At 46.1% G+C, this 16016-nt stretch overlaps 1 protein-coding gene across 1 annotated transcript in view; it reads left to right on the top strand.

The window, feature by feature from the left end:
• Nucleotides 1–1045: 1045 nt before the first annotated feature.
• Nucleotides 1046–16016, top strand: part of LOC134354587 (cytochrome P450 2C23-like) — a 39723-nt gene continuing 24752 nt past the window's right edge. Inside the window, exons 1-2 of the mRNA XM_063063554.1 lie at nucleotides 1046–1228; nucleotides 11212–11374. Of these exons, the coding sequence (XP_062919624.1) occupies nucleotides 1046–1228; nucleotides 11212–11374 (346 nt within the window). The remainder of the gene's footprint in view (nucleotides 1229–11211; nucleotides 11375–16016) is intronic.

Below are 16016 nucleotides of genomic sequence, written 5' to 3'. Positions count from 1 at the left end.
CTTTTGATCGGGTATGTCCTCGTGCAGCCCCGTTCCAGTGAAACACATAACATTGCACTCCCGAAATGTTCTCTGATGCCTGGCTAGCGCCGTGAACTCTTATTACCCACCAACTCCTCTTCTCCATAAGTCTCTGTTGTCTCGACCCGGTCCTCTTTCCTCGACTTTGTGTTCCCCCTCTGCATCCTCTGTGTGTTTTTCTCCAGATTTCAGCAGGGGTGTCCGCCGCTCTGCTCGCTAAACCGGCCGGCATAAGCGCAAGCAGCTGGTCCCTGGAATGAACAATGCGACCTTGCTTCTGACCCGCATGTCTGGATGTAACTATTTCCAGCGTTAAAAACCCAACTAAAACTCTCTCTACCAGCATGTTAGAGAGGGTGCAACTTCGACGTGTTACCGTGAAAAAAAATACAAAAAATAACCTAAGTTAAAAAGTAAGAATCCTATCGGAACGGCTGTAACAGGCTGCATGCACGACGGGCGCATGCTGAGGGGTTTAAAGCTGTTCACCCTCTCAACCCCAGATACATTGATGTCAATCGAAGCCTGTCTCTCCACTGCAGCTGCTGGTGAACGTGCAAAACATGCCTCATATCCTGGTGATAACACTAATTTGAACTTTCAGTTTTACAATGGAACTTAAGTCAGACGGAATGCATAGAATCAATATATTCCAACGATGGCCGGAGGAATTCTCAGCTGCTTGCGGTCCGGTTTACCCAGCTTTTACCTGACAATGAAGGTGATTCGGAATTGTCAGCCTTTTGAAAACCATTTCAATTCTCGATAGTTTTATTTGTTGAGAACATTACTCACGCCCACTGACATGAGGCCGCGTCAGAACTCCGAAGGGCGGTCCATAATGAGACTTAATCAAATGTATAAAAGTTGTCAGTGCGGATGGCAGTGTGAACTTCAATCGGGACTTTAATTGCCCTTAATTTAAGGGTAGTTTACTGTTTGAATCTGGTGAAAGTGGTACAACTGTGAATTTTGAGATACAGCCTCTCTTGCTTCTTTTCCAGAATCTGCGTACTCTGTCATCATGAGTTTTGATGAACCGTTGACAACTTTGTTGGTTGTTTTACTGAGCGTCCTGCTTCTGGCGAGATTCTTTCAGAACAACCAGCGGCAGAAAGGCAGGCTTCCCCCGGGTCCCCCTGCCCTCCCGATCATCGGCAACCTATTCCAACTGGATTTGAAAGCACCCCACAAATCCCTCATCAAGGTAGGGACAATGTCTGTATATTTAAATTACACACAGAGAGAATTTGTTTCTTAAAAAAAACTTACTCCCCGCGGGCAGCTTTCTTTGGGAAAGCCGCCGAAGCAGTTGCGTGAGGGCTGATTTTTAAAAAACGTAAATCACTGTATCAAATCACTAAGACGTCGCTATTATCAACACGCACAAAATGTTGGAGGAACTCAGCAGGCCAGGCAGCATCTATGGAAGAGTACAGTCGACTGTACTCCAGCATTTTGTGTGTGTTGCTCGTTTTTCCAGCATCTGCAGATTCTTTGTTTGTGACTTCTTTTGGAACCATTTATTAATATTTTGTAACAGTAATTTTGCACTGCACTGCTTCCGCAAACCAACAAATTTCATGGCACTTATGTCCATGATGATACACCTGATTGTGATTCTGAAATCACCACGTTCAAAACTGCCGGGGACAGTTTACAGGCAGGATTCCTGTTCTCTTCTCATTACTGCCAGTAATTGGAGCAGATAAAGCAGTTTGGACAGCAAGCAAAGAAATGGCTCCTACAATTGTTCAACCGCTGTCTGGCAACATACAAGCTACCTAATATTTGGCAGAAGTCACATGTAATAGCACTATTAAAGCCCGGAAAAGATCCCTCAGATCCTAAGAGTTTTCGGCCCGTCTCACTGCTTTGCCACACCAGTAAGCGGTTTGAACGCCCGATACACAATAGGATAGCACCAACTGTAGATGAGAAGGTCATTCCAGGGCAAGCCGGTTTCCGCCCCGGCAGATCAACAACAAGCCAACTGCTCAACCTCACACAATCTATCGAAGATGGTTTTGAGCAAGGGCTGGTAACAGGTTGTTTCTGTAGACTTGTCAGCAGCTTACGATACAGTGAACCATAGACGTCTCCTCTGCAAGATCCTAGAGATGAGAAAAGATATTCACTTAACAGAGTTGTGAGAAAGCATGCTTCAGAATCGCCGGTTCTACGTTGAACTAGGTGGGTAATTGTTATATGGTTATATGGAAGCGCAGCAGGCGGCGTGTTCAGAAAAATGGTCTTCCTCAGGGAAGTGTGTTTTCACCGCTGCTGAACAACATCTACACGAATGGCCAACCTATAGATGCTGTCACACGCCGTTTTATATATGCTGATGACTTACGCATCACTGCCCAGAGCACTGGTTTTAACACCGTGGAGAAAACGCTTTCTGAGGCCCTGGAGGGACTAACATCCGACTATAAAGAAAACCACCTCCGCGCAAACCCATCAAAGATGCAAGTTTGAGCATTCCACCTCAGGAACCGTGAAGCCAAACGACAGCCTAAAGTGACCCGGTGTGGAGCAACAGTGACACATTGCGAGCACCCTGTCTACTTAGGAGTCATCGTTGACAGGTGCCTCACTTTCAAGAACCACATCAATAAGACAAAGGCAAAAGTGAGCGCACGAAACAACATCCTGAATAAGCTCGCTAACACAAAATGGGGAGCAAGCTCGAAAACATTTCGAACTTGTTCTTTGCTATTCCACTGCCGAATAAGCCTGCCCTGCATGGGGAAGATCTGTTCATGCTAAGAAGATGGATGCCGTTCTGAATGCAAGCTGCCGACTTATCACAGGTTGTTTGAAACCAACAAACACCAACAGCCCATATATCCTGACAGGTATCACTCCCCCTGATATAAGAAGAACCGTAGCCAGAAAGAAGGATGACTCTGTCAAACACCAGATGGGAGGCACCCTCTACATGGTCATACATCTACACCCAGCAGCCTGAAGTCAAGGAAGAGCTTCATGAACAGTGTTGTTCCATTACAATCAACCCCGTCTGAAGCCCGCATCACCTTGTGGAAAGACCGGCTCGCCAGTCTCAAACAACCCCCAGTGATGGAAATTCCACCAGGTGAAAGCCTTCCCCCAGGAGCTCATTGCAACTGGGCAACCTGGAAGTGCCTCAACAGATTTAGGACTGGTGTAGGTCATTCAAAGGTGTCACTGAGCAAATGGGGATATACAACCAGCCCGACAGCTTGTGAATGTGGAACTGAGCCACAAACTATGCAACATCTCCTGCAATGCCCATGGCCAGAGGAATCCTGTACTGTTGCAGATCTTGCCGAATTCAACGACAAGGCGTAAAAATGTGTCCAGTTCTGGCTGGGCCATGTGTACACTGTCCGTGGACACGGTAAGAAGAAGACTGCCAGTAGGTCCGGAAAGACACCCGAAATGTGTTAGGAAGTTTCTTTCCCCTCCGCCATCAGATTTCCGAACAGTTCCTCATTATTAGCTGTCTTTCTGCACTATTGATTTATTTATTTAGATATTTTAGTGTAATGTTGGCGAGCATTCGTTCTATGATGACAGACGAGAAAAGCTCCTTTAACTCAACAGCCGTTTTTATTGAGACAAGCACGAAAAAACACCTACCGCAATGACCCAGGCAGAACCCCCCCCCAGTCATATACAGACGGGGGAGGTCATTATTACATACCCCGGTTACAGTCAGTGCGACCCCCTACTGTAATGCCACGAAAGTATTTTGAAACAAGAACAGTAAATAGTGTTGGCCACTAGGAAAGCCTGGGGTGGGCTGTCGACCAATCCCTCCCACCCCACGCTACCATATATGTATTATTTAATTAAGATTGATTAAGATGCAGCGTGGAATAAGCCCATATAGCCCCTGGGGCCGCCTGCCCAGCAATCTTCTGACAACCCGAAGGCACGATTTACAATGACCAATTAACCTACCAACCAGCAGGTCTGGACGGTGGGAGGAAACCGGAACACCCGGAGGAATTTAATCCGAGCCTAATCCTAATCACTTGGAGGAAACCCACGCGGTGACGGGGAGAATGTACAAACTCCTTACAGGCAGTGGCGGGAATTGAACCCGGGTCACCTATCCTGTAGAGCATTGTGTTGACCACTTGCTACTGTGCCAACCTATTGGTTCAACATTACATATAATATTTATATATAATCGATAATATATAATAATATGTAATATACTTATGGTTTTCTGTAATTTATAGAAATTTTAATGCACTGGACTGCAGCCGCTAAACGACAAATTTCACAACATGTGCCAGTCAGAATAAACCTGATTCTGAGGTGCAGGAGACTTTAAAGTTCAAAGTAAATTTATTATCAAAGTGCATATATGTCTGCATATATTGTACAACCCTGAGATTCATTTTCATGCAGGCATACTCAGCAAGCCTCTGGGATTGTAACTATAACAGGATCAGACAACAAACTGTGCAAATATAAATAAATGGCAATAAATAACGAGAACATGAGATAAAGAGTCCTTAGAGTGAGATCATTGGTTGTGGGAGCATCTCAATGATGGGGCAAGTGAGTGTAGTTATCCCCTTTGATTCAAGAGCCTGATGATTAAGGGGTAGTAACTGTTCCTGAAGCTGGTGGGAGCTCAGAACTCGCACCTATACCTCTGCCTGATGGGGGCAGTGAGAAAAGAATATTATTTGTTTTGAGATACAGCACAGCAACAGGTCCTCCCAGCCCAGTGAATCTGCACTATCCTGTGACTAATGAACGCAACCCACATATTCTTTGGAACATGGGACGAAACCCACACGGTTATGGGGAGAAGATACAAATGAGAATTGAACCTGGGCCGCTGGCATTGTAATAGTTGCGTGCTAACTGCTACACTACTGTGCCACTAATGAGACTGGCTTAGAAGAGCAACACACACAAAATGCTGGTGGAACTAACTCAGCAGGTCAGGCAGCATCTGTGGAATGAAAGAAAGAGTTGATGTTTCGACCCAGGACATAAATATTGCCTGACCTGTTGAATTCCTCCATCATTTTTTTTTAGATTATGAGACATTCAGTCCTCTTTTATTGTCATTTAGAAATGCATACATGCATTAAGAAATGATACAATGTTTCTCCAGTGTGATATCACAGAAAACAGGACAAACCAAAGACTAACACTGACAGAACCACATAATTATAACATATAGTTACAGCAGTGCAAAGCAATACAGGTGTCCCCGCTTTTCGAACCTTTGCTTTATGAAACCTCGCTGTTATGAAAGACCTACATTAGTTACCTGTTTTCGCTAACAGAAGGTGTTTTCACTGTTATGAAAAAAAGCAGCACATGGAAAAAGCAGTGCGCAAAAAAGTCAGCGCGCGCCCCGAGCAGCCGCTCCCCCCCCCGGATTCGGAACGGCATTCTCGCCGGCATTGCTTAAACACGTGCCTGCGAGCAGCCGTTACCAAGATGAGTTCTAAGGTATCGGAAAAGCCTGAAAGAGCTCGTAAGGGTGTTACACTTAGCATAAAACTAGACATAATTAAGCATTTTGATCGTGGTGAACGAAGCAAGGACAAAGTGAGTTTGGCTTGTGGAAGTTGACGAAGATGATGTTGAAGAGGTTTTGGCATCTCATGACCAAGAACTGATAGATGAAGAGCTGATACATTTGGAAGAGGAAAGAATAACAATCAAAACCGAATACAGTAGCGAATGGACCGAAAGTGAAGTCGTCCAAAAACTGAACATGAAGCAACTGCGTGAGATTTTCGCTGCATTGATAAAGTACGACTTTAATTTTGAAAGGGTACGTTGGTTTAGGGTATATTTGCAGGATGGTTTGAGTGCTTACAAAGAACTGTATGATAGAAAAATGCGCGAGGCTAAGCAGTCAAGCATACTGTCGTTTTTCAAGCCTTCCACATCAGCCACAGCAGACGACGAACCTTGACCTTTGACATCGAGGCAGGCAGACATAGTAGAAGATGACCTGCCTGCCCTGATGGACACAGACGACAATGAGATGACACCCCAGTGTCCCACCATCCCAACCCCCAGGCCGCAAACTGATACATTGCTGCGGAGAATGCAGCAGTAGCCGGGAAGCACCCAGCGCACTTTGAAGAAAAAAAGCCAAAATAAACAAGCTAATTAATTAGGTACTGCCCGGCATGTAAATGTCGGCCCAGATCAGAGGTGATTGCCAATTGCGTCGCCTCTGATCTGGGCCAACATTTACGTGCCAGGCGGCACCTAATTAATTAGCTTGTTTGTTTCGGCTTTTTTCTTAAAGATGTGCTGGGTGCGTTCCAGCCACCGCCGTATCCCTGCATTCTTCGTAGATCGGCATCAGTTCGCTGCCTGAAGGGTGGGGGCACTGCAACACCCCAACCTCCGACGACTCAGCCTAACACACCATCATCTGTGTGCTTGATGTCTTCCTGATTCCCGTAAGTGATACTACACTGTACATACATTATTTCTACTTTATATAGGTTGTGTATTTTTAGGTGTTATTTGGTATGATTTGGCAGCTTCATAGCTTAAAGGTTACTGGAGAGAGTGCTTTTTGCCAATGGTGCTTGCACCGTGTTTCTGCCGAGAGCGCTTGCGTGAGATTTTCGCTACAGAGAACAGTGCGGCAATGATTGTGGAAAAGTATTTCTACTTTATATAGGCTGTGTATTCATTGTATCATTCCTGTTTTTACTATATGTTACTGTTATTTTAGGTTTTATGTGTTATTTGGCATGATTTGGTAGATTATTTTTGGGTCTGCTCAAAAATATTTTCCATATAAATTAATGGTAATTGCTTCTTCACTTTACGACATTCTGGCTTACGAACTGTTTCATAGGAACGCTCTACCTTTGGATGGCGGGGGAAACCTGTACCATAATTTGATGAAGAACAAACCATGGGCACAGTAAAAAAAAAGTCTCAAAGCTCCTGAGTTGATCGACTCCCAAGTCCCCGATAGTAGGCGGCAAAAGGGAGAAACTCCCTGCCATAAACCTCCAGGCACCGACATCTTGCCGATGCCTTGGAGGCAGCCGACACTAAGTCCCTCTGTCCGAAAATTTTGAGCCTCCAACCAGCCCCTCCGATACAGCCTCCTGAGTGCCATCTTCTGCTGAGCGCCTGCGACCTCATTCCAGCCACTGAAACAAGCAAAGCCAAGGATTCGGGGCCTTCTGCTCCGGAGATTCCGGTTACCACACAGTAGCAGCGGCAGCGAAGCGGGCATTTCAGAAGTTTTCCAGATGTTCCTCCATACTCTCACATCCGTCTCCATCAAATCAGAATTGTGCATGGTCCCCTACTTGACAGATAACAGATATTCATCACCAGAGAGGCCGCGTGCACTGCCGTCGTGTCGCCATCTTCTCCTCCTTTTGTGCATGTTGCTCTGGGTTTCCAATGTTTGCAGACTTTCTTATGTTTATAGCTTAGAAGGGCATCTTGGTTAACATTTCAATGTGCTGTTACTGTATAACTCATGCTGAAGAGAGTAAAATTTACTTTTTTACAATAAACAATGGTCTGAGGTCTGGATTACTTGGTGAAATGGTCTGAGTAAAGGTAAGTTTGACGTACTGGACAGCACGGGAACAGAACTCAGGTCGCTGATGTTATAACAGTGTTACACCAAATAGCGTGCTGTCCAAAGGAAAATTATCCCCAAAAAAGTTCAAAGTATAATTATTATCAAAGTATGTATACGTTATACGACCTTGAGATTCATCTGTAACAGACAGTCACAAAACAAATATATCCCGAAAGTACCTATTAAAAAAGATGGTCCAACACCCAATACGCAGAGAGGTAAAAAAACCACAAATCATGCAAATAATAAAAGTCAGCAATTAGCATTCAGAGTGAAGACATGAAGCCTGGAGCAGGCCTCAGCCTCAGCCTCAGCTCAGTGCAGAGCCGAGTAAACATAACGGAGCAGTGTGTACATTCAGCCCGAGCCACATCTCTGGTCTCAACACCCTGCCTTCTGAACCCATTTGGATGTTTAAATCGTCCAATACACTGGTTTGTTCTTCACTCTAGAGGGTTGAGGCGTGCAGGTGTGAGTGAAGTCGAGGGCATTCGAGCAGAAGTGGTCAGAGCGAGACTGAGGCATGTTTGAGACGGAGTAGGAGACTGAGTTGGACCAAGCGGAGCAGAGAGAAAAGTCAGAGTCAGGAAAGGTCAGGTTCGGCCTGAAACATGGCGGTGATGTCCAGACTCCGACTGTATCGCTGTGTTAGGGCCTGGGTCCTTGTGCGAAGAACGCTTGATGTTTGGATGATTTAAATGCCAGGCCAGATGGATTGAAAAGACAGGGTGTCGGGACCGAAGGCAAGAGTCGGGCCGGTTCAGCTCGCAGTTCCGCAACGTTTGCTCCACTCTCTGCTGCACTGAGTTGAGGCTGTGGGCCGGCTCTGGGCTTCCTGCCTGCAGGCTCTGAGACCTTTACTACACTATGCGCTGAACTGAGGCTGTAGGCCTGCTCTGGGTTTCGTGTTTATGGACTCACTTTAGTTCTGAGTGCTGCTTGCTTGTTTTTCTTGTTTGCACGATTTGATTTTCTTTACCCCTCTCTGCATGTGTTTGTTGGATTTTTTAAACTGGGTTTCTTTTGTTTTATGGCTGCATGTGTGGGCACGTGGCCAAGTGGTTAAGGCGTTCGACTAGCGACCTGAAGGTCGTGAGTTCGAGACCCAGCCGAGGCAACGTGTTGTGTCTTTGAGCAAGGGACTAAATCACAAAGTGCTCTGCGACGACACTGGTGCCAAGCTGTATGGGTCCTAATACCCTTCCCTTGGACAACATCGGTGGCATGGAGAGGGGAGACTTGCAGCATGGGCAACTGCCAGTCTTCCATACAACCTTGCCCAGGCCTGCGTCCTGGAGAAAAAGTGAAGACTTTCCAAGCACAGATCCATGGTCTTGCAAGATTAACGGATGCCTTTATATTTATAAGGAAATGAACCTCAAAATTGCATAATGTACACATACTTTGATGATAAATGTACTTTGAACTTTGGAAACCCCAATGAATTTCTAGCCCATTGCTCTAGCCATTCAATTGAAGGAGCAGAGGGTGGTGAGTGAAGGGAACAAGCTGCCAGAGGAAGTGGTTGAAACAGGTACAATTTGAGAAGCAGTTGGGTAGATACATGGAGGGGTAGAGCTTGTGCCAAATGCAGGAAATTGAGACCATCAGGGTGGGCACCATACTGCACTATATTGCTCTATGATTTTTATACTCATGGTCACCCTGCGTGCACCGGCAAGTAGTCAGACTGCGAAGACTTGTTTTCAGACGTTCAGGCTATAAATTCTGGAACTGACCATCAGTACCAGTTTTTATTATCACTGACATATGCCATGAAATTTGTTGTGGCAGTGGTACAGTGTAAGAAATAAAAATTGCTCACTCATTCATTTTGTGCTGTGTTGTAGGACGTGGATGATCATGGTCGTCTCCATGACCATGATTGTTGTTGGCAAATTTTTCTACAGAAGCTGTTCGCCATTGCCTTCTACTGGGCAATGTCTTTACAAGAAGGGTGATTTCTTCTCTTCCCCCAAGTCTTTATCAATACCCTTCAGAAATTGTCTGGTTGTCTGCCTGGTGACAGTGGTCACAGATTGGGCTTAGAAGACCTTCCACCAGCCGGTGCCATGGCTTCTGTGACCCTGATTGCGGGGGCCGGGGGTGGATAAGTAGGTGCTACACCTTCCTCAAGAGTGACCTGCAGGCTAGTGGAGGGATTGAGTGCCAAAAAAAGAAACAGTGGCAAAGCGGAATAGTGAGATGATGTTCTTGGACAGTACAGAAATCTGATGGTGGATTCCTGTACCTCATCCCTGATGGTGGTAATGAGAAGGGGGTCTTTAATGATAGACACCGCCTTCTTGAGGTTTTGACTTTTGAAGATGTCCTCCAAGGTGGGAAGGCTAGTACCCATAATGGAGAAATAAGAAGAGGGCGTGTCCCAGATGGCAAGAGTCCTTCATGATGGATGCCAGCATCTAGGGTATCAACTTTTGAGGGGTGGGAAGCCTAGCGCCCATGATGAAGGAATGAGAAGAGGGTGTGTCCAGTATTGTGTGGGTCCTTAATGACGGATGCTGCCTTCTTGAGCTATCAATTTTTGAGGATGTTAATGTCTCCTCTGAGAGACACAGAAGTTTGGTCATCAGTTCTGATAGTTCCAGTAGTTCATTGGGTAGCTCTGCATCACTTTGAGATACAAGAGCTTGCAGATGCTTGTATCTAGAGGATCTCAGTGGGTCACAGAGTGTCTGCGGAGGGAACTGGACGGTGAATGTTTCAAATCGAGAACCTTCATGTGGACTGTCCATTTGCTTCACAGATACTACCTGACCTACTGATTTCCTCCAGCCATTTGTTCATTCTCTCCGAGACCGTGTGAGTTTCCTCCGGGTGTTCCATTTCCCTCCCACACATTCCAAAGGCGTACGGGTTAGTAAGTTGTGGGCGTGCTATGTTGGCGCCAGAAGCATGGTGACAGTTGCGATCGGCCCCCAGCACATCCTTGTACTGCGTTGGTCAGATTTCATATGAACTTATTCAACACATGTACATCGAAACATTAATATTTAGACACATATGCATGGCTAGGGTCCGTAAGACTTTTGCACAGTACTGCAGTGATTTTACATATTGCACTGTATTGCTGCCGCAAAAAGAGAAGAAATTTCATGACATATGTGAGTGATGTAACCTTGTTCTGATATAGGTCTTTATTGTGGACTGGGAGTGGGAAAGGGGAGTTGCAGTTGGGAAGAGGGGAGGGATTGGGAAGCACCAGAGAAACATTCTATAATAATCAGTAAAACGATTGTTTGGAACCAGATCGCCTTGCCTGGGGTCTCAAGGCTGGATGCGTCTACACCCACGCCACCCCCTGCTCCTGGCACTCCTTCTCTGCCACCTGTCCCACACCCGTCCCAGGACACTCCACCCTCACCATTCCCAACATACTTTTCTCTGGCCAGTTTTACAAACTCGTCATCCGCTCCCTATTGACAGATAGAGTTCTGTGCCTCAAGCCGTTTGGTCTCTGAAAGGAAAATTGTTATGGGTCTTAACTCTCCTCCAGCTAAATTGATTGTCGAACATCGTATGGAGTATAGCATGTTAAAAAACAATATACATTCATTGTATCACCACAGCTGAGTGAACAGTATGGCCCCGTGTTCATCTTCTGGTTCAGCAGCTTCCCTGCGGTGGTGGTGTGTGGTACCGAGGCTATAAGAGAGGCCCTTATTGGCCATGGGCGTGACTTCAGCGGCCGATATCTCTTACCCGTCTTGGAAAAAATCTCTGACGGCTATGGTAAGAGAATTTTTAATTTAACTCAAGTTATTTTGTTGCTGCTTCTGATCTCTTGAAATCTGAATATTTCTGTTATTTTTACATTTAGGGTTGTTAATGCTGCTGAAAGAGATGGCACTTGCTGGTTGTTCTTAGTTACAATTTTAATTTGTTATTTAGAAATAACAGTGCGGAACAGGGTCTTCGGGCTCAAGGAGCCGCACAGCCCCGATACTGGGCTAATCACAGGACAATTTACAATGACCAATTAATAGGGTCGTAGAAATGTACAGCACAAAACAGGCCCTTTGACCCTTCTAGTCCACGCGCAGACTGGGAGACCGCTTTGCTGAACATCTACGCTCTGTCCGCCAGAGAAAGCAGGATCTCCCAGTGGCCACACATTTTAATTCCACATCCCATTCCCATTCTGACATGTCTATCCACGGCCTCCTCTACTGTAAAGATGAAGCCACACTCAGGTTGGAGGAACAACACCTTATATTCCGTCTGGGTAGCCTCCAACCTGATGGCATGAACATTGACTTCTCTAACTTCCGCTAGGCCCCACCTCCCCCTCGTACCCCAGCTGTTACTCATTTTTATGCACACATTCTTTCTCTCACTCTCCTTTTTCTTCCTCTGTCCCTCTGAATATACCTCTTGCCCATCCTCTGGGTCACCCCCCCCCGTCTTTCTCCCTAGGCCTCCTGTCCCATGATCCTCTCGTACCCCCTTTGCCTATCACCTGTCCAGCTCTCGGCTCTATCCCTCCCCCTCCTGTCTTCTCCTATCATTTTGCATCTCCCCCTCCCCCTCCAGCTTTCAAATCCCTTACTCACTCTTCCTTCAGTTAGTCCTGACGAAGGGTCTCGGCCTGAAACGTCGACTGCACCTCTTCCTATAGATGCTGCCTGGCCTGCTGCGTTCACCAGCAACTTTGATGTATGTTGCTTAAACTGCCTATTCGCACTTGTACCTGGACCGTAGCCCTCAGTACCCCAACCACACATGTACCTATCCAAAGTTCTTTTAAACACTCAAATTGAGCTTGTGTGCACCACTTGTGCTGGCAGCTCATACCATGCTCTTCTGACTCTGGGTGAAGAAGTTTCCCCTCATGTTTCCCTTAAACTTTTCACCTTTCACCCTTAAGCAATGATTGTAGTCCCACCGAAGTTCAGTGGAAAAAGTCCACTTAGAGTTTTTGTGTCTATACCCTTCATAATTGTCTATACTTCTATTAAATCTCCTCTTAATCTTCTACATTTCAAAGAATAAATCCTAACCTATTGAATCTTTCCATATAACTTGGGTTCTCCAGTTCTGGCAACATCCTTGTAAATTTTCTCTATACTTGTTCAATCGTATTTCCATCTTTCCTATAGGTAGATGACAAAAACTGTACACAGTACTCCAAATTATGCCTCAGCAGCATCTTATTCAACTTCAACACGACATCCCATCTCCTGCACTCAGTACTTTGATTTATGAGGGCTAATATGCCAAAAGCTTTCTTTACAACCCTCTCTACATTTGCCACCATTTTAGATGAATTCTCAGCTCCCTCTGTTCTGCTAACCTCCTACCCCATATGTCTTCAGACTGTGGGAGAAAACCAGAGCACCTGGTGGAAACCCAAGCCATTGAGAAGATAGCGCTGAGTATCCTGTACACTGATGTTACTTCCACGATGCTGCCTGAGAAGAGTGTTCCAGGATTTAGAACGTGACAATGAACATGGGTATCGCGGTTGAGATACCTCTCTACCAAAGGAGGTGTAAGGGATGAGAGCCATGGGAGCAGGTGGTGGATGGTCGTATGCGCAGCTGGTGCATATCACAAGTCCTGGTTATGCGATCACTGACACCAGGCAGACAATCTCCAAAGAATATTGATCATGGTTGGGGTCACCCATTTTCTGAAGACAATGCCCAGAAGAAGGTAATAACAACCAGTTCTGCAGAAAAAATTTCCAAAACGCTTACGGTCAAGGGACCACGATTGCCTATATCAGCGGTCCCCAACCACCGGGCCGCGGACTGGTACCGGGCCACAGAGCATGCACTACCGGGCCGCGAGGAAACGATATAGATTTGGCGATATGAGTCAGCTGCACCTTTCGTCATTCCCTGTCATGGGCGGCACCTTTCCTCATTCCCTGCCGGGCCGCGAGGAAACAATATGATTTGGCGATATGAATCAGCTGCACCTTTCCTCATTCCCTGTCACGCCCAATGTTGAGCCATTATGCACGCGAGGTCATTACGTGTCCATGTCAGCGCGGGAAGGAGATCAACTCCTCGAGCTTGCAAATGACGGCGGGCTGAAAAGTCTGTTTGACATAACATCTCTGCCGGCATCCTGGATCAAAGTCAAGGCTAAATATCCTGAGATAGACACGGAAGCACCGAAAACGTTGCTTGCATTTCCAACATATCTCTGCAGTGAATGTAACGGAAACTAAATTGCGGAATAGACTGGACATAAGGAACCCCATTCGAGTATCGCTGTCGCCCATCACCCCTCGATAGGACCGTCTTGAGCCCAGGGCTCCCACTGATTCAGCGATATTGGTGCGTTGCAATGATTTTATATGTTCATAGGGGGAAATATGCGCTGTGTTCAATATCCAAACGTTACTTAAAATGTTATGATGCTATTGGCTTATATAACCATATAACAATTACAGCACGGAAGCAGGCCATCTCTGCTCTTCTAGTTCGTGCCGAACGCTACTCTCACCTCGTCCCACCGACCTGCACTCAGCCTACAACCCTCCGTTCCTTTCCTGTCCATATAGCTATCCAATTTAACTTTAAGTGATAATATCGAACCTGCTTCTGCCACTTCCAGAAGTGCAACACTTACTTCAAGCTTCCCTGTTCTCCCCTGATAATTGACTTTTCGCTATATTCATGCGAGGAAAATATGTGCTGTATGTTTAATATTAAATTTGTTAGATAAACCCTTTTAGAAATGAAATTGAGTGTATTAGCCACTTATCACTGATATTCTGGTCGTGATTACCCCCCCCCCCCGCGAACAGAATCGCCAAAAACGATTTGTAGAAAAATAATCGGCACGTGCACGCATGCGCAAGTCACACATGCGCACTGATGCCCGCGCAGGGCTTCATGGTCATTGTAGTCTTTTTTGGGGTAAACCCAACGTATTTGACTGCTACTCTTGTCCGTTGCCAAACCTACCCACGCCCCCACCCCCGCCCCCGCAGTCGGCCGGGCTGGTCCGCAAGAATATTGTCAATATGAAACCGGTCCGCAGTGCAAAAAAGGTTGGGGACCCCTGGCCTATATCACATAACATGTCACATAATGATGATGTTGATGAAGGAATACTGATATATATCCAAGGATCTGTGCAATGAATAGAAGGACACTAGGGAGTGTGGTGGAACAGAAGGACCTCAGATTCAGATTCACCGCGTGAACATTGAAACATACCGTAAAATGCTTAATTGGTGTTAACAGCCAATATGCCCAAAGATGGGCTGGGGACAACCTGAGTGTTGCCACACATTCTGACTGCAGCATAACATGCCCACAATGTTCAGCAGAACAACAAAACTAGACACCAGCAAAATGTGCCCTAGGAGTACAAAGAATCCTGATAAAGGGTCTCGGCCCAAAATGTCCACTATTTATTCCTTTCCATAGATGCTGCCTGACCTGCTGAGTTCCCTCAGCATTTTGTGTGTGTGTGTTGTTCTGGATTTGCAGGTCTGCAGATTTTCTCCTGACTATCTAGGGGTACAAGTCACAGTTCATTGAAAGCTGCATAACAGAGGGACAGGTTAGTGAAAAAAGTTCAAATTTCAAACTGATTCTGGACTGAGGCCAGTAAGTGAAGAAATCGAGGATTCACTTGGTGCAGTTTCTTCAACAACATCTCACAGTATTTGCAGTAGTTGTGTCTAGTGCTGCCCCAAATTCAAAGATCAAAGTAAACTTATTATCAAAGTACATACATGTCAGCCTGATTTTTAAGGAGTAATACCTATTCCTGAAACAACAGGAATTCTGCAGATGCTGGAAATTCAAGCAACACACATCAAAGTTGCTGGTGAACGCAGCAGGCCAGGCAGCATCTCTAGGAAGAGGTACAGTCGACGTTTCAGGCCGAGACCCTTTCTTTCTCTCACACTCCTTTTTCCCCCTCTGTCCTTCTGAATACCCCTTGCCCATCCTCTGATTCCCCCCGCCCCCCCGTCTTTCTCCTCAGACCTCCTGTCCTATGATCCTCTCGTATCCCTTTTGCCAATCACCTGTCCAGCTCCTGGCTCCATCCCTCCCCCTCCTGTCTCCTCCTATCTCCTCCTATCATTTTGGATCTCCCCCTCCCCCTCTCAAATCTCTTACTAGCTCTTCTTTCAATTAGTCCTGACGAAGGGTCTCGGCCTGAAACGTCGACTGTACCTCTTCCTAGAGATGCTGCCTGGCCTGCTGCGTTCACCAGCAACTTTGATGTCTATTCCTGAACCCGGTGGAGTGAGTCCTAAGGCTCACACACTGGCCTTCATCAGTCAGGTAATTGTAGGAGTTGGGATATTGTAAAGGACTGGGTTGATCAGACCCATAAGACCCAAAACAATTCAAGTGCCTAGGAGATGTGGTAATGAGCATACAAGCACAACGAAGTAACC

The sequence above is a fragment of the Mobula hypostoma genome, chromosome 12, assembly GCF_963921235.1.
Source record: "Mobula hypostoma chromosome 12, sMobHyp1.1, whole genome shotgun sequence".
Lineage (NCBI taxonomy): Eukaryota > Metazoa > Chordata > Chondrichthyes > Myliobatiformes > Myliobatidae > Mobula > Mobula hypostoma.
This window is presented reverse-complemented; position numbering and strand designations above follow the sequence as displayed.